The sequence below is a fragment of the Anomaloglossus baeobatrachus genome, chromosome 5, assembly GCF_048569485.1.
Source record: "Anomaloglossus baeobatrachus isolate aAnoBae1 chromosome 5, aAnoBae1.hap1, whole genome shotgun sequence".
Classification (NCBI taxonomy): Eukaryota; Metazoa; Chordata; class Amphibia; order Anura; family Aromobatidae; genus Anomaloglossus; species Anomaloglossus baeobatrachus.
In genome coordinates this window covers 419,203,096-419,225,723 of record NC_134357.1, presented here as the reverse complement: position 1 = coordinate 419,225,723, position 22,628 = coordinate 419,203,096, and the positions used below count along the sequence as shown (strand labels likewise).

The 22,628-nt window shown below is 48.2% G+C and overlaps 1 protein-coding gene across 2 annotated transcripts in view; it reads left to right on the top strand.

Annotated features, from left to right (window-relative positions):
• The first annotated feature begins 2,614 nt into the window (after positions 1-2,614).
• The window catches only part of NSF (N-ethylmaleimide sensitive factor, vesicle fusing ATPase), a 104,017-nt gene continuing 84,003 nt past the window's right edge, over positions 2,615-22,628 (top strand). For both annotated transcript variants that reach the window (XM_075350295.1, XM_075350294.1), the window contains exon 1: positions 2,615-2,724. In XM_075350295.1, coding sequence (XP_075206410.1) covers positions 2,713-2,724 — 12 coding nt within the window. In that variant the 5' untranslated portion in view covers positions 2,615-2,712. The remainder of the gene's footprint in view (positions 2,725-22,628) is intronic.

The following is a 22,628-nucleotide window of genomic DNA, read 5'->3' as shown; positions in this document are numbered from 1 at the left end:
CTTCTCTAATATATGGAGTACTGTCAAAACCTCCCTTGAACGTGCTTCCACCAAGATGAAGAAACATGCGGACAATAGACGTTTTGATCCTCCTTTTTTTGCTCCTGGGGATTTGGTGTGGCTTTCCTCCAAATACATCAGGTTGAAGATGCCATCTTACAAGTTGGGTCCATGGTACATCGGTCCTTTCAAGGTCATCAACCGGATCAACGAGGTCTCCTACAAACTGCGGCTCCCAGCCACGATGCGGATCCCTAACTCCTTCCACGTGTCCTTACTCAAGCCAGTCATCCTTGGTCCCTTCTCCTCTGATACCGGTACTCCTACTCCTCCCATTGCTGACGACGATGTGTATGCGGTAAAGGACATAGTGGCCATAAAGAGATTGCGGGGTAAGCAGTTCTTTCTTGTTTATTGGGAGGGATACGGTTGCGGGGAGGGGGGCGTGAGGGAGGGGGTACTGTCACGCTCCCCGAGTCCCGGCGCCACCTGTCACTTACCGCTCCGGTCCCCGGTCCTCCTGCCCACGGCTGCCCCTCTCACTCCCCCTCCTGTGCGTCCTCCGTGCCTCCCGTCCGCCTGTTCCAGCGTCCTGCTGCGACCCAGGACTCTGTGCCTGGCTTCCCTGCATCTCCTTCACCTTCCTCTCTGCTTCCTGCACTGGTCTCCGGCACTCAGGCCTCGCGCATGCGCATTAGGGTGCAGGCGCGCTCACTCACCTCTTCTTAAAGGGCCAGCGTCCCGGGAACAGGATAATTGCAGTTACAGGGTATATGACTTCCTTTTCCATGTGGGCGGTGCCTGTTCAACGTGTTCCTGTAGCTAGGTGTTCAGGTCCCTCTGTCTTGTGTACTCAGATTAAACCTGTCTCTTCCGCAGTGCCCGTTTGCCATCCTGAGTGTGCCCAGCCTGCCGGTTTCCCAGGAGTTGCCCCGGTGACTGTCTGCTGTGGATCCCACCATCTTCCGTCAGCCTGTTCCCGTCACCGATCCTGGATTCCACCTGGCTACTTCAGTCTGCACGTCTCGCTGGATCCGGACCCCGTCTGCTGTTACTACCTGGCACCTGTACCGGTTCCAGTCATCCGTCCTGCATACGGTTCCCGTTGGACTAATAGTCACCTCCCATACAGAATTCTGTAGGACCCGTAATCCGTACCCCTAGTGTTCTGGCTATCGTGAATCTAGGCCCTCTGGAGGGGTGATCAGGACAGTCCCTGTATAGGGGTTCTCTCTTGGTTGCCTCTCTGGGGGAGTCCGGTGTTCGGTCCCGTGGATCCACCTTTAGGACGTTACAGTATGGCTCTCCAAACCATCACTGATTGTGAAAACTTCACACTAGACCTCAAGCAGTTTGGATTGTGGCCTCTCCACTCTTCCTCCAGACTCTGGAACCTTGATTTCCAAATGAAATGCAAAATTTACTTTCAGCTGAAAACAACACCTTGGACCACAGAGCAACAGTCCAGTTCTTTTTCTAATCGGTCCAGGTAAGACGCTTCTGGCGTTGTCTATTGGTCATGAGTGGCTTGGCACAAGGAATGCGACAGTTGTAGCCCATGTCCTGGATACATATGTGTGTGGTGGCTCTTGAAGAACTGACTCCAGCAGTAGTCCACTCCTTGTGAATCTCCCCAATTTTTTGAATGGCCTTATCTTAACAATCCTATGAAGGCTGCGATTATCCCGGTTGCTTGTGCACCTTTTTCTACCATACTTTTTCCTTCCACTCAACTTTTTATTAATAAGCATTGGATTCAGCTTCTTTGGCAATGACCTTTTGTGGCTTACCCTCCTTGTGGAGTGCACTTGTAAGTCCAATAGGAAAACTGGTATCCATTTGATGTATCCAATAAACTTCCCAGGCTTTCAGCACAGCATGCCAGTCTGAAGTATGGTGGAGGTGACTGTACTTAATTATAAAACTCGTCCAGGTGCGCCCACTAAGATGGTTCCCCTAGAGGTGTCCTTATACAGTTGTGCCACAGACAGTGACCCATGTACATGCGCTACGGAGGTTGCTCAATAAATAGTGACTGGTTTACGGTCCTTCCCACGGGGTCTAGCACTGCCGCTATGTGCAGTAAGGGGCATCACGTGGGCTCCTGACCAAGAGGTTCTCCTGTGCATGTTCATTATGTGTGTATGTTGGACCCCAAACGTCTTGGACTATGGTGGAGGGGCTTCCCAGAGCCCAGGTGTGACATTTCCTAACTTTCGGCTGATTGCTGGGACCTGGTGCACGTAGTACTCAGATATTCTCACTCATAGCCACCTCCTTGGAGGCAGCCTCGTGAAAGTAATGCTTTCTGGAGGGTTTGGTGTGGGGGTTTGGCCAACTCTCCTGCTGCACCTACAGCAATACCTTCTGCACAAGCCCAGATGCTACAGAACACTTTTTCCTCTAATCCAGGGCAAACCAGTGAATATATAAATACACTTATATAAATCCCATTGATATACACGCTCTACTATCTATAGGCATCACTTGTTAGTCATAATTCGTTAGATAACCATAAACATGGCCTCCCAGCTCCTTTACGTCGCCGCCATGAGGCAATGGACACTTCCGGGGTTGCGTTCTTACGTCTTACGTTCTTGACAACAGTCATGTGATCTGACAGGCTCCTCCTCCTGAAGAATCTCTTGTGCTGAGCTGTGCTGCAGCCTGTGAAGCCGGCGGCTCTGGTGTGCGGGGACAGCGGCAGCAGCAATGGCGGCGCGGGTGAGTGGCACTTGTCCGCGTCACGGCCTCCGGGATGGAGATGGTTAATGCGCGCCCTGTGCGGTGCTGAATGGACGGCGCTTCCTGGCAGTGACGGGAGGATGAGTCGGGCTGGGGGGATAATGGCTGCTTCATGAGCCCGAGTATTACACCTGTGTGCGGTGTAGACAGTGTATACTTATATAGGGGGTGTGCATATTATATACGTGGCCATAATATTGACAGTATACATAGTCATACATACTATATACAGCCATACACGGTATATATGACACATGTACATGTTTACACTGGAAGACACAGGAGAGGCCCCTGTGCACGGACAATATATGGACCCTCTGCAGTTAATATCTCCTCATAATGCACAATTCATCCTGCTATGTAGGTAGAAATGGGCCCCTGACCTATTATAATAGCGCTAACATATCCTGCAGCGCTGTACATACATGATCATCACTGTCCCCATTGGAGCTCACAGTCTACATTCCCTATCTGTATGTCTATGGAGGGTGAGAGGGAAACCGGAGAATCCGGAGGAAACCCACACAAACACGGGGAGAACATGCACACGCCTTGTAGATGTCGTCCTAGGTGGGATCTAAACCCAGGACCCCAGCGCTGCTAACCACTGAGCCACCATGCTGCCCTATTGGGACACTGTGCGGCCGCACCAATGACCTGTCCGCCCCTGCATGTTTACATATATTCAGTATACACATATAGATGGTGTGTATCTTATGTGTGTATATATGGTACACACACTATATGCAGATATACTCCCAGATTTTATGATATATACCTACACACACATATAACCTCTATATGCAGACATACACAATATATACAGTATGTCCACAACATGTGCATATGTAATGAGAAGTCTATACACATTCATAATATATAATGTGCACAAACATATTGTATAATATTTAGGATGTAATGCATAATCGCATGTACACTGTGTATGTACATACATTACAACTATACACACAAATATATACACATACATAATTACATAGAATATATACAGACATAAAATATGTGTGTATACTGTAAACACTGTATGTATACATATAAAGTGGTGTATACCAAATGCCTACATATTGTGTACAGTAGTGTTATATTATGAATGTACATATGAAACTTGCATAGTAGTATTTTATGCATCACACGCACACTATACATGTGATCGTGTCTGTTGTACACAGGTTATATACATACGGTAGCCCATGTAATCCTATATAATCTGCAGTGTGTGCGTATGTGTATATATATGTAATGTATGTGTATATATGTATGTATGTGTATATATGTGTATATATATCAGACGGCGTTATGTCTTATATACTCATAAGTAATCCATAGTAATAATAATCATTTTATTCATTTATATAGCGCTATTAATTCCACAGCGCTTTACCTACATTGGCAACACTGTCCCCATTGGGGCTCACAATCTAAATTCCCTATCAGTATGTCTTTGGAGTGTGGGAGGAAACCGGAGTACCCGGAGGAAACCCACACAAACATGAGGAGAACATACAAACTCCTTGCAGATGTTGTCCTTAAAGGGAACCTGTCATCAGAAATTTCGCCCAAAACCTAAACGTTTCCCCCTCTGCAGCTCCTGGGCTGAATTCTAGCAATGTTCCTGTTGTTTATGTGCCCCCTTTCTGACCAAAATAAAGACTTTATAAAGTGGTACCTTTTTGTATGCAGATACTGTAAATGGGACACGGGGGCGGGCTCTCTGGTGTCCGTTATTCTGCCTCCTGCCGCTTTAGGCCGTTCCCCATCGCTCATTTCCATAGCTGTGGACGCCGCCCAGTGCTCCAGAGGTCCCCGCGCATGCCCAGTGCCTATCTCTCGTGGATGAGCACTGTGCCCAGTGTCACCGCTGGTGACGTGTGCGCAGGCTTTAGATTATGGGTGGCGCTTTGATTTTCATTACCAAGTAACCGCCCATAATCGCGGGACCGCGCTTTCCCCCTCGGCATCCTTCGTTCTGCGCAAGCGCGGTGCTGCTGACCCCACGTCACTTCCTTCCCATCTATTTCCTGCCTCAGGGCAAGATGGGAAGGAGGTAACGTGGGGTCAGCAGCACCGCGCTTGCGCAAAACGAAGGAGGCCGAGGGGGAAAGCGCAGTCCCATGATTATGGGCGGTTACTTGGTAATAAACATCAAAGCACCGCCCATAATCTAAAGCCTGCGCACACGTCACCAGCGGTGACACTGGGCACAGTGCTCATCCACGAGAGATAGGCACTGGGCATGCGCGGGGACCTCTGGAGCACTGGGCGGCGTCCACAGCTATGGAAATGAGCGATGGGGGACGGCCTAAAGCGGCAGGAGGCAGAATAACGGACGCCAGGCAGCCCGCCCCTGTGTACCATTTACAGTATCTACATACAAAAAGGTACCACTTTATAAAGTCTTTATTTTGGTCAGAAAAGGGGCACATAAACAACAGGAACATTGCTAGAATGCAGCCCAGGAGCTGCAGAGGGGGAAACGTTTAGGTTTTGGGCGAAATTTCTGCTGACAGGTGCCCTTTAAAGGGACTAGAACTCAGGACCCCAGCGCTGCAAGACTGCAGTGCTAACCACTGAGCCACCGTGCCGCCCCCTTGTAGTAGCATATGTATTATATATGTCACGTCTGTAGCTGTGCAGGACACGTGCTCTGGTCATTGATTGTATTTAACAGATGCGGGTGTGGTGCTCTGTGTACACGTATGTATGTATGCATATGTACTGGTAATATATACACACGTATATACTCTGACTAGGAGGATGTGATCTGATATCGGCTTGTATAGTTTGTCTTTGCTCCCCTGTATTATGACTGTAGATGTTGGGGGCTGGAGCACTATTAATGATGAGCAGCTCTGTAGATATATTCTGCTGTCACCTGCATTGTACAGGGCGGTGTATTCTGGTGTCTGTCCCTGCCATGCCCGGGTTCTGCAGTGGGTGTCTGTGATTTGCAGGGCAGCTCGTCAGGGCACAGACATGATTTACATTCCGCTATCACTTGTTGCTGTGTGTCGCTGATTTCCCTGTGGGATTTGTAGGCGTCTCAATCAGATCCTTTATTTTTCCTTACCCTGACTGCAGGATGGAAACAGACTGGAGACCAGCACGGCTGCAGGTTGTTTCCATTTACCCAGGTCACCGCAGATGTGCACAATGCCAGCTGTGCCGCTGCCGTCTGTACCAGCACTGGGTCATTGTTTGCTGACTGTTTTGCCAATGGTATCATTAACAGAATGTGAATAATGCAGGCGGCTGCAGATAGATCAATGGCCAGAGAACATAACCCTGCTATCGCAGCAATAGGGAACTGCATGCTGGGTAAGAATGGTTTCTACCCTTTATGCCAGAGCTAGAGCATAACAGTGCCCCCTATGGACATCACAATGAATATTTTTTCCTTCTCTGTTTGCTGTTACTTGTGTAAATATTTCCTTTTTTCAGAGTCTGCTAACTTTCTCTTGCTTGTCGTGGTGGGTCTGTTACAATGTATCAGCTCCGTTTTGCTGTGGATACTTTATTCTCTTGAAGGTTAATTCTGTGTCCAGGAGCAGCTCTCCAGCGTCCTGGGAAATGAGCTTACAGCAGTCGATCGTGTACAGAATTTATTATTAACTTACTGGTAAATAGTTATTATAGAGAGCGGCAGATGAGTCCGCGCAGGGCTAGTGGTGGTGTCTATTCTCCAGCCCTCGTAGGTAAGCGTTACCTGTATACAGGAGTGCACCACCAGTAGTTCCCAGTATAGGTCTCCGTATGACCGGCAGTCAGATGAGTGGTTGACTTTACTCCATAATCACACTTGGTCCTCTTGAGTGGAGCTGTGAGTGACGCTCTGTTATGGCTTCCAGAGTGCGGGGGTGGGTTTATGTGCTGAGGACCCCTCAATATAATGTATATATGCTCTAGGATATATGGGAAATGGCTATGACCTGTTCTGTATAGTAAATATCCTCTGCTCATAATCTGGCTGGGTACTTTTGGACTGCAATTGTACCAAAACCATCAGCTGTGTGAGCGGGACAAGGCCGAGACAGCTGTTCAGCATCTGAATGTAAACATAGGCAACATAACGTATGAAGAGCAACAAGGGAAAGTGACCTGGACAATCCGCAGTTCTTCCCGGTAATAAATCCCTTCTCTACCGCTACATGAAAAGTAGAGTTGCATAAAGAGATTTGCAGGACAGGGCTACGATGTTATGCCATGGCTGGAAGACTGGAGCTCTGCGAGCCTCAGCCTCTTCTGATTATGTGGTTCAGCCTAAGTTGCAGTGCAAGCATGATACCGTACCGGGCCTACTGTTCAGAAGAGATGCCGGCAAGTAGGAGCAGGGTTGTGGCCCAGTGGTCATACCCTGCCATTGTGGCTACTGGAAACACAGAAGAGGTGGGTGCTTGAGCTGCAGTGTTGGTACAAAACTACAACTCCCAGCATGACATGACAACCAGAGGCCAGCCCTCTCAAGACCCTCAGTAAACTGCTGATTTTGCAGTCAGCTGGGCTTTAACCCTGCCATGGTCACTACAGGGGGTTTTCTGGACTGAACAGCCGAGCTCAACAGTCTGATTGGTGTATACGAGATTGTTGACTTCATGTCAGGAGATCTGTGTTCAGACCAGAAATCACAGTCCGTATTCAGACCATGATATGCGGAAATCTGAACGAGGCCCAAGATTCTGATTTAAACATTTCCCTCTAATGGTTTTTCTCCTTTGTGGCCAATGGCTTTTTTGCTACAAGGGTCTCTAGATAGGGTATTAATTCCAAGTTGTCTTACCTCAAGGATCCCTAGTGATTGCATGAAATCTTTAGAGAAGCGTGGCAGCCAGTGTTCAGTTCCCCTGTGACGCCCTGAGGGGAGGAATGAAACCTGACACAGTTCTTATTGAAATCAGTGGGACTTGTGTAAGCAGGACATCCTGGGCCTTCCGGACTCGCAGATGCTTTGTAGCCACTCCACCGTGGCCAGTAGGTGAAGCTTCTGAATTTACAAAAAGAAATGTGATAACGTTGGCTATAAATTACTTACCTGTTCAATCCATCCGCTCCTGCACCAATGCCCCAGCGGACACCTTCAGTCTCTGATTATTTCCCTGCCGCCAATCACTGACCTCAGCAGCGATGCTAACATGTATGGCACAGAAACTGAGGCCAAAGATTGGCTGCAGCGGTTATGTGCATTGAGGTGACTTTGGGGCTGCAGGGAAATAAACACACCACAACTGCCCTGGATCAGAGGGGGATTTAACATCAGTATTGTTGTACAAACAGTATTTTGAGTAATTTTTTCAAGCTTTTGTCTAACAGCCACTTTTTTGTTTTAAATCCCTTTATTGGGTTTTCCCATGCTTTTCCAGTGAGGAGCGCACTGCTCTTCTGCCTTCCAGATTCCTGCACTTCGGAAGATTAATAGTTAAGTCTAGTTGTACGATCGATCGAGGCGCTAGCCTGGACTCGTAAGCAAAGGCAGCTTATCCTCTGCAGAATCAGAGCAGCGTACAGGCACTGAGGCGGCCAGATCCTGGGAATCCGGACAGCCTCAAAGCAGCACTCATAGGTTGTAAAGCGAAGAGCTTGCAAGCCCACGTTCCTTGTCTAGGAAACAGACCACCTCTGATAGAGTAGTGGCTGGTGACCTGGGCAGCGTGCAGTATACGATTAAAGGAGTTGTCCGACATTAGCTTAACAAAAATTTTTGAGTTTATCTGTGCTGTATTGTCATATAAATCACACCTACATTATTTTTTGTTTTCTAACTTTTGTTCCTCTTGAATTATCCCTTTATTCTCTGCAGCTCTTGTTTACATTCAGATCCAGCAAACATGACCACTTCCTGTGCAAAACCTCAGTCAGAGCTGTCACCACCCACCCCAGTGTCCAGCCTCGCCCCCTGCCAGCCCCCTGCACACACATTCCCTGTCAGTATTCTTCCCCAGCACCTGACCTGTTATCACTACAGCATTGCAAATAACAGCCCCACATCGGGCTCTGCACCGCACACGCACACATATGGCTCTGCACACGCACACATATGGCTCTGCACCGCACACGCACACATATGGCTCTGCACACGCACACATATGGCTCTGCACCGCACACGCACACATATGGCCCTGTACCGCACACATATGGCTCTGTACCGCACACGCACACACATGGCTCTGTACCACACACGCACACATATGGCTCTGCACACGCACACATATGGCTCTGCACACGCACACATATGGCTCTGCACACGCACACATATGGCTCTACACACGCACACATATGGCTCTGCACACGCACACATATGGCTCTGCACCGCACACGCACACATGTCTCTGCACCGCACACGCACACATATGGCTCTGCACCGCACACGCACACATATGGCTCTGCACCGCACACGCACACATATGGCTCTGCACCGCACACGCACACATATGGCTCTGCACCGCACACGCACACATATGGCTCTGCACCGCACACGCACACATACGGCTCTGCACCGCACACGCACACATATGGCTCTGCACCGCACACGCACACATATGGCTCTGCACCGCACACGCACACATATGGCTCTGTACCTCACACGCACACATATGGCTCTGTACCTCACACGCACACATATGGCTCTGCACCGCACACGCACACATATGGCTCTGCACACGCACACACATGTCTCTGCACCGTACACGCACACACATGGCTCTGCACACGCACACATATGGCTCTGCACCTCACACGCACACATATGGCTCTGCACACGCACACATATGGCTCTGCAACCCCCCCATCCCCATCCCCATCCCCATCGGGAACACATGTAGGGAGTACATACTCACCTGTCCTCGGTCCCCGCCGCTCCTGCACGTTCGTGCGCTGTCTGTGCTCTCTTCAGCACAGTAGTGACGTCACCGCTGAGCTGAAGAGAGCACAGACAGCGGGAGGGACAGTGATGAGAAGCTGCGCTGCTTCTCATCAGCACTTTCAAATGTACCGGCATCTGTGATCTGTGATGCCGGTACATTTGAATGTGCGATCCTGGGCAGGGGGCCCGGTGCTGGAGCTGACACCATGGCAGCTGCCGCCAGGCCCCGCCCCCAGGTCACGGACCCCACAGCAGTGCAGGGGGAGGTTACTGGAGGTGCGGGGGAATGTGTGGGAGGGTGCAGGGAAGGGGGGCGGGGCTCATCACACTGTAGACACCCAGCAGGGAGGCGACAAGCTGTTCCAGATTTGCATGTCAACATGGCCCTGCCCATGTTAACATGAAATGACCGGAAGCAGCAAAATCGCGGCAGGAGCGGTCACATGACCGCTCTGAGCCGGGGGAGAGGGGCTGACAGCAGTGCAGGTAAGTGGTCTCTTTCTACTTACCTGCCCCAATGTAGCCCAATAGGGAAATAAAAAAAAAATGTCAAAGAAGCCAAATAACCCCTTTAACATGAAAAATGCTTCTGTTCATGCGTGGAAAGTATTCTTAATAAGCGGTAAATTGCAAAACGGATTTTATATATATAATATTAATATTATACTATACAATTTAACAATTCTTATTTAACAAGATGACGCAACCCCTTTAGATAAGAATCTCATAATTTGGTGATTTTTTTTTTAAATTATAAGGAACCCTGTTTAAGTAGCATGGTACTTTTTAGAGCCGGTTAAATAGTATACAATATTGGTTATTAAGGAGTTATTACCTTTGGTAGAGACCCCCACTGATCCCTTGAAAGGATCCTCTGAACTGCCCCATCAGCATGGAGCGGTGACCACCCACGCATGTCACCAGTCCACTAATTTTCTATGGGACTGGATTAAGCCGATCACTGTTCTTGGCTATAACTGGCCATCCCATAGAGAATGAATGGAGCTGTGGTGTGTATGGGGCTGGGTATTTCAGAGCCCCTTTCTCAGGACCTGTGGGGTCCCAGCTAGCAGACCACTAGGAATCAGAAAACTATCATCTATACTGTGGAAAGTTGATAACTGTCAATATTTGGAATAAGCCATAAGCCCACTTGTAGTGCGGCTAGCTGTACATGGTGGCCGGTTCATGTGCACAGTTCTGCCCTGCTCCCTGAGGTGTAGCCTTTCCTTACTCTTTCTCCTCCTGTTAATCTTTCTATTGCAGTGTTGATATCGGCATATTTATCATTTTACACGTAATACCAGCAGAGAATGGGAGAAGTGATTGCTGCAGGAATGAATATGGAGCAGACAGAGGCGCGCTGTGTGGTGCTGATGTGGGCAGAGCCCTTCCCCGGGAGGGTGTGAATCTGCAGTGATTCCTGCGGCTGAGTCCAGATTTAGCATAAGGCACCGATTCCTCGGATACCCATTAAAATCTCCTGATGTGACGGAGAAGCCCTGTGTGACCTGGATTCTGTGCAGCGGCAGGGATCGAGGAGGGAGGGAACTCTGGATCGGCACTGAATTATTTCTGTTAGAGAAGAAGGAACATTCAGGGAGTAGAAGCCGTTTGCATTATTTATCTTTTCCCTGCTGGTAAAATCTCAAGAACAGCTCAAGTACAATGCTTCATGTAGTATTAAAGGGATAGTGGCACCATTTATTTTATAAATGGGGCATTAACATTGACGGCCCACCGCCAGGACCCTTTTGATCACCTGTGCTCACTTCACTACTGTGTGTCGCTAGGCTAGTACTTAGGCTCAGCCCCACTTATATGTGCGCCCTCATTTTACTGTTGATTGATTGGAGTTCTAGGTGACAGGACCCCTACTGATTACTGTAAGGATAGCTTCATGTCAACATGGCAGCCACAGGTGAATTTCTTATCCTTTTTAACCTATAACCTTTATAATATAATGGCTATATGGCAAGTTTGGACAAAGTGTGGCCCTCGTGCTGAATAGTGGCAGCCAACAAGGCGGAAATCAAATTCTGCCAGAAGACGGGGTTCTATAGCAGTGTGCACCTGACCTGCACAGATTCGTAGAGATACATGTCAGGTGCGGTTTGTTGTACAGTGTGAGGCCTGACTGCCGAGGTGCTGTTTTCATCACGGGGTGCGGGCCTGACTGCCGAGGTGCTGTCCTCATCACGGGGTGCGGGCCTGACTGCCGAGGTGCTGTCCTCATCACGGGGTGCGGGCCTGACTGCCGAGGCGCTGTCCTCCTCACGGGGTGCGGGCCTGACTGCCGAGGCGCTGTCCTCCTCACGGGGTGCGGGCCTGACTGCCGAGGCGCTGTCCTCCTCACGGGGTGCGGGCCTGACTGCCGAGGCGCTGTCCTCCTCACGGGGTGCGGGCCTGACTGCCGAGGCGCTGTCCTCCTCACGGGGTGCGGGCCTGACTGCCGAGGCGCTGTCCTCCTCACGGGGTGCGGGCCTGACTGCCGAGGCGCTGTCCTCCTCACGGGGTGCGGGCCTGACTGCCGAGGCGCTGTCCTCCTCACGGGGTGCGGGCCTGACTGCCGAGGCGCTGTCCTCACGGGGTGCGGGCCTGACTGCCGAGGCGCTGTCCTCCTCACGGGGTGCGGGCCTGACTGCCGAGGCGCTGTCCTCACGGTGTGCGGGCCTGACTGCCGAGGCGCTGTCCTCCTCACGGGGTGCGGGCCTGACTGCCGAGGCGCTGTTCTCCTCACGGGGTGCGGGCCTGACTGCCGAGGCGCTGTCCTCCTCATGGGGTGCGGGCCTGACTGCCGAGGCGCTCTCCTCCTCACGGGGTGCGGGCCTGACTGCCGAGGCGCTCTCCTCCTCACGGGGTGCGGGCCTGACTGCCGAGGCGCTGTCCTCCTCACGGGGTGCGGGCCTGACTGCCGAGGCGCTGTCCTCCTCACGGGGTGCGGGCCTGACTGCCGAGGCGCTGTCCTCCTCACGGGGTGCGGGCCTGACTGCCGAGGCGCTGTCCTCCTCATGGGGTGCGGGCCTGACTGCCGAGGCGCTGTCCTCCTCATGGGGTGCGGGCCTGACTGCCGAGGCGCTGTCCTCCTCATGGGGTGCGGGCCTGACTGCCGAGGCGCTGTCCTCCTCACGGGGTGCGGGCCTGACTGCCGAGGCGCTGTCCTCCTCACGGGGTGCGGGCCTGACTGCCGAGGCGCTGTCCTCCTCACGGGGTGCGGGCCTGACTGCCGAGGCGCTGTCCTCCTCACGGGGTGCGGGCCTGACTGCCGAGGCGCTGTCCTCATCACGGGGTGACCTCTGATGACATTGCATTTGTATAAGGAAGGGTAGCTGCTATCTTCCCTTCTAAGATTAGGTCTGAATTTCAGCGATTTTCCTTAGTGAAAAGCTGTTCTCACATTAGAGCCAAATCAGCAATTCCCCTCACAGCCAGGATTACATAACTGCACAGAGGAACTCTGGGAAGAGATGCAAATAATTCTTCACTCAGCAATTGGATATCGCCATTAAATACACATAGAGGGCTCTTTCTCCTTTTTCTTACGTGTAGTGATTAATGTAGGTGTAGACTCTAAAACACCAGAAGCAATGATAAGTTTGAAATGGCTGATAACAGGGAGCAATAGATCAAAATGATTGGCGTTGATTACATGATAACACCCCTTTAAGATGGCCTTAGACCAGGGGTGCACAACATCTTTTGGTCCAAGTGCCGCATTGCCATACTGAACCAATCCCAAGGATCGAAAAAATTTAAGTACATCACCAGAACCAAGTTTTGAGGATTTGGAGAGATTATGCTCCAATTCTGCTCCAAAAAAATAAGTGTGAACAGTCGCTAACTTACATTGAGTTTTTGGCACAAAATCTCACCAAGTCCTCCTCATAAAAATCCTCAAAACTGAGTTCTGAGATTAACTTTTAACATTGCCATGAAGCACGTGTTGGATTACTACACATGTAGAAGTTCAGAACCACGGCCGGCGAGTGGATGCGTCGCCAGAACCTTGGCCCGCATGTGGATGTTGCCAGAACCCTTTGTGTCCATATAGTATCGACTCCATTATGAGAATTCATGTCCAGAGCTCGTCTCCATCTTCCCTTTTCTACGTCTTTCTTTAACAACACTTCCTGACTTGCTGCTCTTAAAGTGAACTTGTCAGGTCCAATATGCACCCATAACCACGAGCAGCCATGGGAACCTCCAGCTGTGACCACAATTTACCTGAGTGACGTCACCGCTGATCGCTGCTTAGTCTCTGCCTGAAGTCCACAGCGGGTGGTCATGTTCCATGATCGTGCTCTGTGACTTCAGATATGTAGCAGAGCTGGAGTCGTCGTGGGACCTCAAGTGGATTACGTCAGACCTGCAGGGGTATTTTTGGGATTACTAAAGGGGTGAAAGAGGCTGTTTTTTGCGTTTTATTTCAAATAAAGGTTTTTTTCAGTGTTTTAAGTTTACTTTCATTTGCATATTAGTAATAGGGGATCACAAAGATCCTCCCCATCACTAATCTAGGGCTTAGTGGCATCTGTGAGCTGACCTTAACCCCTTATTACCTCGATTGCCACCACACCAAGGCAATCGGGAAGAGACTGGTAAAGTGCCGGGATTGTCACATCTAATGAATGCGGCAATTCCGCGCGGTTGCAGGCTGCTATTTTTAGGCTGGGGCAAGCACGGATCTACCCAGCCTGAGGATCCCAGCTGTCTGCTTTTATCATGGCTGGGTATCAAAATTGGAGGGGAGGGGGGACACACAGCACACTTGTTTTTTAAATTATCTATTTAAATATTTAAAACAAACAAAAAAAACACATATGGTTCCTATTATTTTGATACACAGCCAAGATAAGCGCATGGTTGGGGGCTGCAGCCTGTAGCCATATGTTTTATCTGCTGGGTTTTATAATAGGGGGGGAGCACTACGCCACGCCAATTTTTTTTATTTATTTTAACTGCATGATAGATCCACGTAGTGTCTGTGATTGAAAGCGTCAGACATGCTGTCACTCAGCATGGGGGTGCGTCTGATTGCAACCAGTCACAGACACCGGTGGGCAGGGAAAGCAGTGCATATGCAATGAAGGTAATGAGCGCCTCTGGAAGTGAATGAGCTGCCAGGAAGTGGTAATTTTCACATTGGTCATTGGGGCTTTTTTAAACTCCTATCTCTGTCCTTTTCAGGAAGAGGCTCCTTATTATAGACAGGTAACACCTCTCTGAACTGCTGATAACACAGGATACACTTATCACAATAGATGTCAATCCTCCCTCCCTTTACAGAGATCTTTGCACACGCGCATTAGATGCTTGAATACAAAAAATAGTCAGGGTCTAACCATTGTGGCTAATCTACATGGGTTGTTTACTGAAACAGAAAGTTAGCAGTTTACACCCCAGTGACCTATGTGAAAATGACAAGATTTCTATTTTTCATTTTTAATACAGATTGTAAAATGTAAAAAAAAAATTTGGCACATTTTTTACTTATATTTTTCTAACCCAAACACCTGATTTAAACAATAGGTGACATATTCTGCTGATGTGAATGTAGACAGTCTGCGGTGTGCTCCTAGACTGCAGCAAGTCCCTGGGTAATCATTACCGTCATTTACTACAGGACTCCTGTATATAGGCACTTTTATGAGATGGACTCTATTCTCGGGAAGTAACACATAAACCTCCTGTGATGAGCTTATAGCTTTGGGGAAGCCGCTAAATAGTAGTGACGGTGCTGAAAAGCGTGTGTCAGCTTATTGGCACATGGACGGACGGATGTCTTCATGAGGCCATCTCCTGAAAGGAAATGCTCCTGCCACAAGCATGAGGTCAAGTGTCAGAAAAGTTGATGGAAATAATCCCACCATACAGTGACTACATAGTAGTGATATATACCACTGTCAAAGGTCATCTGTATGATTCTGTTATAACAAAGGGGATGGGAAAAAGACCCCTTTATATGGTGCGAGCTCACAATCCCAGCCGCTTCCTGCTGCTTCAGTGTCTTCCTGATTTGGCGGTATTACTTACTGGTGGCACTCTATAATCGTCCTGGATCAGACCGCACACAACTGAAAAATGGAGCCATAGTAAATAGCCCAGGACATAGAAAGCTCTCTAACACACAAGATTATGACGTGCTTTCAGGCTCTTCAGTAGATTTGTGGTCTTTCAAGAACAACTGTTCAGGCCGAGTAAAGGAAGGAAGATAATTGGTGTCCAGTTTGACGAGCTTATGGCTTTAATCAGTCAGCCGATTACAGAAATGTATCTAAAGCCTCGGGGATATTCTGATGTGTGGGGCAGGCGGATGATCTGACCTGTGGTACTGCAGAGAACCTTAAAGTGTAACCATCATTTTAATTATTATTTCATAAATCAATAGTGCACATGAAAATAAGCAGCTTTGTAATATATCTTATCAGACAACTCTGCTCCTTTCTCTGCCAGAATTGGTCATTGTTAGTGATGAGCAAGCACTACCATGCTCAGGTGCTCTGTACTCGTAACAGCCAGTTTGGGCTCAGATGGGCTCGACTCGTGTACCCTGTGTAATGGAAGTCCATGGAGAACTCCAACATCTTTTCAGGAACTCTTCTGTAAAAATGATCAAGTTCCTCATTGACGTCCATTATACACTGCACTCGAGTCGAAAGTGTCTGACGTACTTGTTACGAGCACCTGAACATGGTAGTAGCTTGCTTATCACAGTCATTATCACAATTCTCAATTCTGAAGTAAAGTCTGTATTCAGCGAAGACTTTTCCATTACTGAGATAGAAGATGGTTAACAACCTCATGTCCTATTTAGTGAGACTCAGCACTCAAAATAACATTTTTACACACAACCATGGATGTCAATGGACACCCACATGTACGAGTGACACGAAAGGCAGTAAAAAAGACACCTTTATTAATATTGATTAAAACAATTAAAACAGACAAAAGGTACCGTAAACGGAGAGGGACACAGTCAGGAAAAAATTTCACCAAATATTAATGGTTTTTCAGGTGACCAGAGAGTATACACCTGCACCAGTACACCTGTGTAAACTGAGTGTTGAAAAGTTGCAATATTCCTGTGCTGCACATTGCTAAAACACTGCTCAGTTACCATGCAGATGGAATTCCATCAGACTGCATGGTGTGCATACAAATGTTATTCAATAACAATGTGCAGAACACAAGAAGCAATAAATGAGTGTTCTACCTGCTATACAACCATTTTGACCCCTCACCCATCCAGATCCATGCACCGTCTGCGCATGGCATATATGCAATTCATGCCAATATCAGTCACGCCCGAAAATGGGGCAACCCTCCAATTTGGAATAGTAACATTCACCAAAATGAATAAGGTAAACACGGATATAGCTTAATAAAGCATGATGCATGCCAGGCACAGGCAACAGAATGGACTCCGGCGGTGAGAAGGGAAAGCGGCAATGCAGGCAAACTCAAACAGGTAAGATGGTAAATAACAGGTACATTGAGAGTAAAGATAACAAATTACATCACCTGAAAATATATCCTGCCGTGGCCCTCACACTCCGACACGTGTTTCGCAGTTGCTTTCTCAAGGAGCGTGCCAGAGGTGAGGGGCAGGCTGGTAAAAAAGGCTAAAGCGACCAATGGAGATGAGCTTTTCAAATCATGTGATTAGTTAAACGTGAGTGAACCCACCTGGAAACGTAGCGCATGACAACCGTTACCACCATCGCTGATGAAATGCACTTCCTGTATACCGCGATCACGTGCCCGTGACGTCACGGCCCATGTGATGATGGAACCATGGAAACCACGGGACGCTTTCAGACGCGGTATTGGAAGCGAGCGAGCAGTTCAGCAGGCATGCGCACTAGGTGGGTTCACACACATAGAAATAAATCGGAAAAGTTTTAAATTCAAGTGGGCTTTCAACACTCCGCCTTCCTGTTATACGAAGTCCGTACATATTATAATATTATAAATGGCACACAATCATGGCGAAGGATAGGGACAAACACTATTATCCATAATAACATTCTAAAATACAATTTTAAAGGAATGTAGATATTGCAGGCAATGTCCAGCCAACCTCATCATATCATAATATCACTGTATCCATGGTTACCCACGGAAGACGACACCGCCGCTTGTTAATATATACACAACTGTATAGATGTATACGCAGTATTCAAACATCTTGACCATGTTGTAACATATCACTTTTTGGTGCACATTCACAATTATGGTCCAATAGGACCTAAAAGCCCAAATAAATAATTGCAGTCCATAAACAGAATCCTCTTCATTTCTTTGGATAGATACCATAGCCCATTAGACTCCAAAGCGCTGATGTAGACATATATGCTCCAAAAATGGACAGCCAAACAAGGGTAACCTAGTGAACTGAAAAGACAAACAATTAAAATTACATAAAACACCCACCACATACACCTAGCTAAAACCAGGTATAGCCATTGATCCGCATCAAAGATCACAATAACAAAACCAAAGGTGGACCCAAAATGCACTGAAAAGCCACCTAAAACACCCTACAGGAAAGCTGAGAATCCCATATTCTCGTTCAGACCATTGGGGGCCAGGGTTCCTAATCTATAAATCCACTTGCTTTCGACCTGGGCAAGTAACCTGCCCAGGTCCCCCCCTCTTGTTCCCATTGAGATCATATCTATACCCTTAACTTTCAACATGTTGGGATTGCAGGAATGGAAGTTCTTGAAATGTCTCGGGATAGTTTTCAAAAGACTTACATCATCAATACCTTTAGCCTTCTCTATATCAAGACAGTGCTCGCGAACCCTAACCTTTAACTCCCTTGTGGTCAGACCAATGTATACCTTTTTGCAAGGACATTCAGCCCTGTAAATGACCCCCCTTGATGAACACGTGATTCTTTGTCTGATCTCAAACTCACGGGATCCATCAAAGTTATGGAATCTTTTTGCCTTCACAAGGTTGGCACAAGCCTTGCATAGGCCACAAGGGAAAAAACCAAACAGCGGTTGGCCAGGCGTGCCAACCCAAGATGGTTCATAGTGACTATGAACCAACATATCTCTCAGATTCTTAGCACGCTTAGCCACCAGAGACGGCCGCGAGGGAAGGATTGATTTCAAAATTGGATCCGTCATAAGGATGTTCCAATGTTTATGAACAATCCTTCTCAACTCATCCCATCTGCTGTTATAAGTTGTAACATTAGAAAAGAGAAGGGAATTTCTGGTCGATTTTGTTGCCCTTTTGAACCCACGTCTAATAACTCTCCGACTATAACCTCTAGTCTCAAACCTATGTGCCAGTTCCTCCGAATGAGTCAAAAAACTAGCATCATCCGAACAGATCCTCCTTATTCTGAGGAACTGGCTACTGGGAATCCCCTGAATGGTACTTTTGGGGTGAGCAGAGGATGCTAACAGCAACGAGTTAGTAGCCGTGGGCTTGCGATACACTTGTGTAGATAACAAGCCATTGGATGACGCAGCAATCCTTAGATCCAGAAAATTAATGGTGCGCCCATATTCAAAGGTAAGTTTAATGTTCAAATCGTTCTGATTTAAACATTGCATAAATTCCTGGAGACCACTGAGATGCCCCTCCCAGATGAACAGAACATCATCAATATACCTGACCCAATTTTGGACCTGGTGTGTACATAAGTTGTTGTCATCCACAAAAATTTGCCGCTCCCATGCCCCCAAGAAAAGGTTGGCATAGGAGGGCGCACAGCAAGCCCCCATGGCAGTCCCCTGCGTCTGTAAAAAAATCATACCATTAAACGTAAAAATGTTATGTGTCAAAATAAATTCTAACAAAATGAGTATTAAATCAACCGTTGGTCGCGAGATGTTACTAGCCTTCAGGTACCATGAGACCGCCCTGAGACCATCCTGGTGTCTAATAGAAGTATATAAAGACTCAATATCTGCCGACACCAACAGCATGTTATCTTCAAGATGAATACCATCTAATCGTCTCAGGGCGGCGGTGGTATCCTGAATATAAGATGGCAATTCACAGACCAACGGTTTCAAATAAAAATCAATAACCTGACAGACTAATTCTATCAGGCTACCATTACCAGATATAATGGGTCTGCCAGGGGGGTTTGCTGGATCCTTGTGTATTTTTGGGATCAGGTAAAGTGCTGGGAGTCGCGGACGAAGTCCCTTTATAGTATCCAGGAATTTTTTCGGTATTATGCCCTTATCATATGCTTGCTCCAGGATCAGAATTAAGGAATTATGGAAGGATGAGGTAGGGTTATATGGCAATTTCCGATAGCAATTAGTGTCACCCAGCAATTTGTTGGCTTGCTCCTCGTACTTGTCACACGGCCATATGACTAAGTTGCCGCCTTTATCGGCTGGCTTGATCATCACATCCCGCCAGGACTGTAACTCCTTCAGGCCAGCCCATTCAGCTTTATTAAGGTTGCGGGATGGTGGTGGCAAAACAGCCAAGCTCTCAATTTCCTCAGAGACAAGCTTGGTAAATACCTCTAAGGCCGGGCAGATACTCAAACTGGGAAATTTTTTTGATTTATTCATCAATTGCAATGGAAAATTACCAACCTCATATCCTGAACTTTCCTCCTCCAAGGATTGTAAGACCAAAAGTGCTTCCTGTTCCTCCCTAGTGGTAAGACGTCAGAAACCTGTGAGACTCAGCACTCAAAATAACATTTTTACACACAACCATGGATGTCAATGGACACCCACATGTACGAGTGACACGAAAGGCAGTAAAAAAGACACCTTTATTAATATTGATTAAAACAATTAAAACAGACAAAAGGTACCGTGTAAAAATGAGATAGAAGATGGCAGTTGGTGCTGATGAGAATCTATGATGGGAGGTGGGAGGAGCTAGAGGCAGAACTCCACCCCCTCCTATTTACATAGGAGATAGCAGTTGCTGCTGATGAGATTCTATGTAAATAGGAGGGAGAGGAATTCTGCCTCTAGCTCCTCCCTCCAGCTCCTCCCACCTCCCATCATAGAATCTTATCAGCACCAACGGCCATCTCCTATGTAAATAAAAGAGGGAGGGGGAGGAGCTCTGCCTCTAGCTCCTCCAACCTCCTGTCATAGAATCTCATCAGCACTAACTGCCATCTCCTACCTCAGTAATGGAAAATTCCTCATGGAATACAGATTTGACCTCAGAATTGAGAATTTTCCTAATGACTGATCAATGGCAGAGAAAGGAGCAGATTTCTCTGATAAGAAATATTAAAGTTGTTCTCATGTGTATTATTGATTTATGAAATACAAATTAAAATGACGCTTAGACTTTAAGCCATCCATCCCAAAAGCAGCTTCTCACAAGAGTTGTCACTTATATCCACACTATCATTTGTGCTTTACCCCAGTTATAATTTATTGTCCAAAGCTATGGTCCCTCTTTAAACTTAATCGTGTGCTTTTTTGACTATCATTTTGCAATCTGATTTCTTCTAACCTTTTAGCTTCTTCATGTATCTAAAGTCTTGCCGAGTCTTGATAATCTCTTGTGCCGCCCCCGTGCCAGCAGCCGTTCGCTGCTCGGGCCCGGACCTTCAGGGGTGGTGGCTCGAGGGTCTCCGGACCCGAGGTCTCGCGGACACGCCGAATAAATGGGGGAACGTAGATTACGGGCTAGGCCGTAGTAAGTTCGTGACGCCACCCACGGTGTGTGGTGAGGTTGGACACCACCGCTGCTGTTACGGGGCGCCCGGGAAGATATTGTGAGCAAGTTGTTAACCCCTCCGTGGGCAGGGATGGTAGTCCCGGTTGGTGCGTGCAGGGGATGGCGACCGCAGGGTGGTGCTGGTGTACTCACTGTTAGTAAAACAAACAAGTCCCTGGTAAACCAAGGTGGCGGTGGCCGGTGCCGCGGCCGGTTGCGTTCGGGATCCCCCACCCGGCTGGTGGTCTCTATCCTTTTCCTGCACTGTTGTGTAAAGTGGACTTTCCCAGTATAAAACTCAGGAGTCTGCTCCCGGCTGGATGTGGCCTAAGGAGCCGTGCCCGCAGACGCTGGCCCGTGGGATCTATGGGCTCTGGCGGTGACCTCTTATCCCTAATCGTTGGGCTGTTGTCTTCTATGAGGGACTTTGGGTGGGATAGGACCTTTTAGTCCTGGCTTCAATCTGTTAATTAACTAGTTCCACTTGTTTCTGGTTCCTGGCTTCAAGCCCGAGTACCCCTCTTTGTGCTATGGTTTCCAGGTCTGTTCCCCGTGTCGGTACCGGCACGCTACAACCCTCTCCCGGTCCACCTCTGTTCCACCGAGCCGTCTTCCCGTCTCCTGCTGACGGAGACCACCGTCTGCCTCCTAGCCAAGGCACCAGGGCTCCTACCCTGGTACCGTTCAACTTGAACTTCACTGCTGGAGCTACCCCCTAGCTCCAGCCCACACTCCTCTCCAAACTGAACTCTCCAACAGATCTGCTGTTTTTCCAGCCCCGGGCTGTCTGGACCCCTGGGTGGGCGTGTCCCAACCACCTGGTCACGCCCACTGGTGTCTGTCTGTCCCTAAGGGGGGTGACTAGGGTTTTCTGGTTGGCTGTGTGTTTCCTAATGAGGGAAGGTGTTATGCGGGGGCCTAGCTGTGACCACCTGGTTTTGCCAGGGCATCACACTCTTATGGATATATTTTTCTTCTGAATCCTTCTTCCATGGCACATTTTTCCAGGCATCCGTCAGATATTCAGTAGAGCAGTGAGCTTGTTGGTGACGTGATGACAGCTGAGCACCATTATTCATACATCAATGAGATTAATATGATTTATGTTCTGCTCGCTAATCTAAAGACTGCATGTTGCCGGCAAAGCATTGGATCATGGTGTAACTTTCCTCCTTGTTCAGCCTTATGTGGGCTCAAAACGTGTTTCTGTATGATACTCTATTAGTATTGAGGTAACATTACCGATACATATATTGAGGCCTCAAGGCACTTCAATAATTCCAGAATTCGTTGTAATGGATACATGGAAGGAGACTGGACCCCATAAGAGATGCAT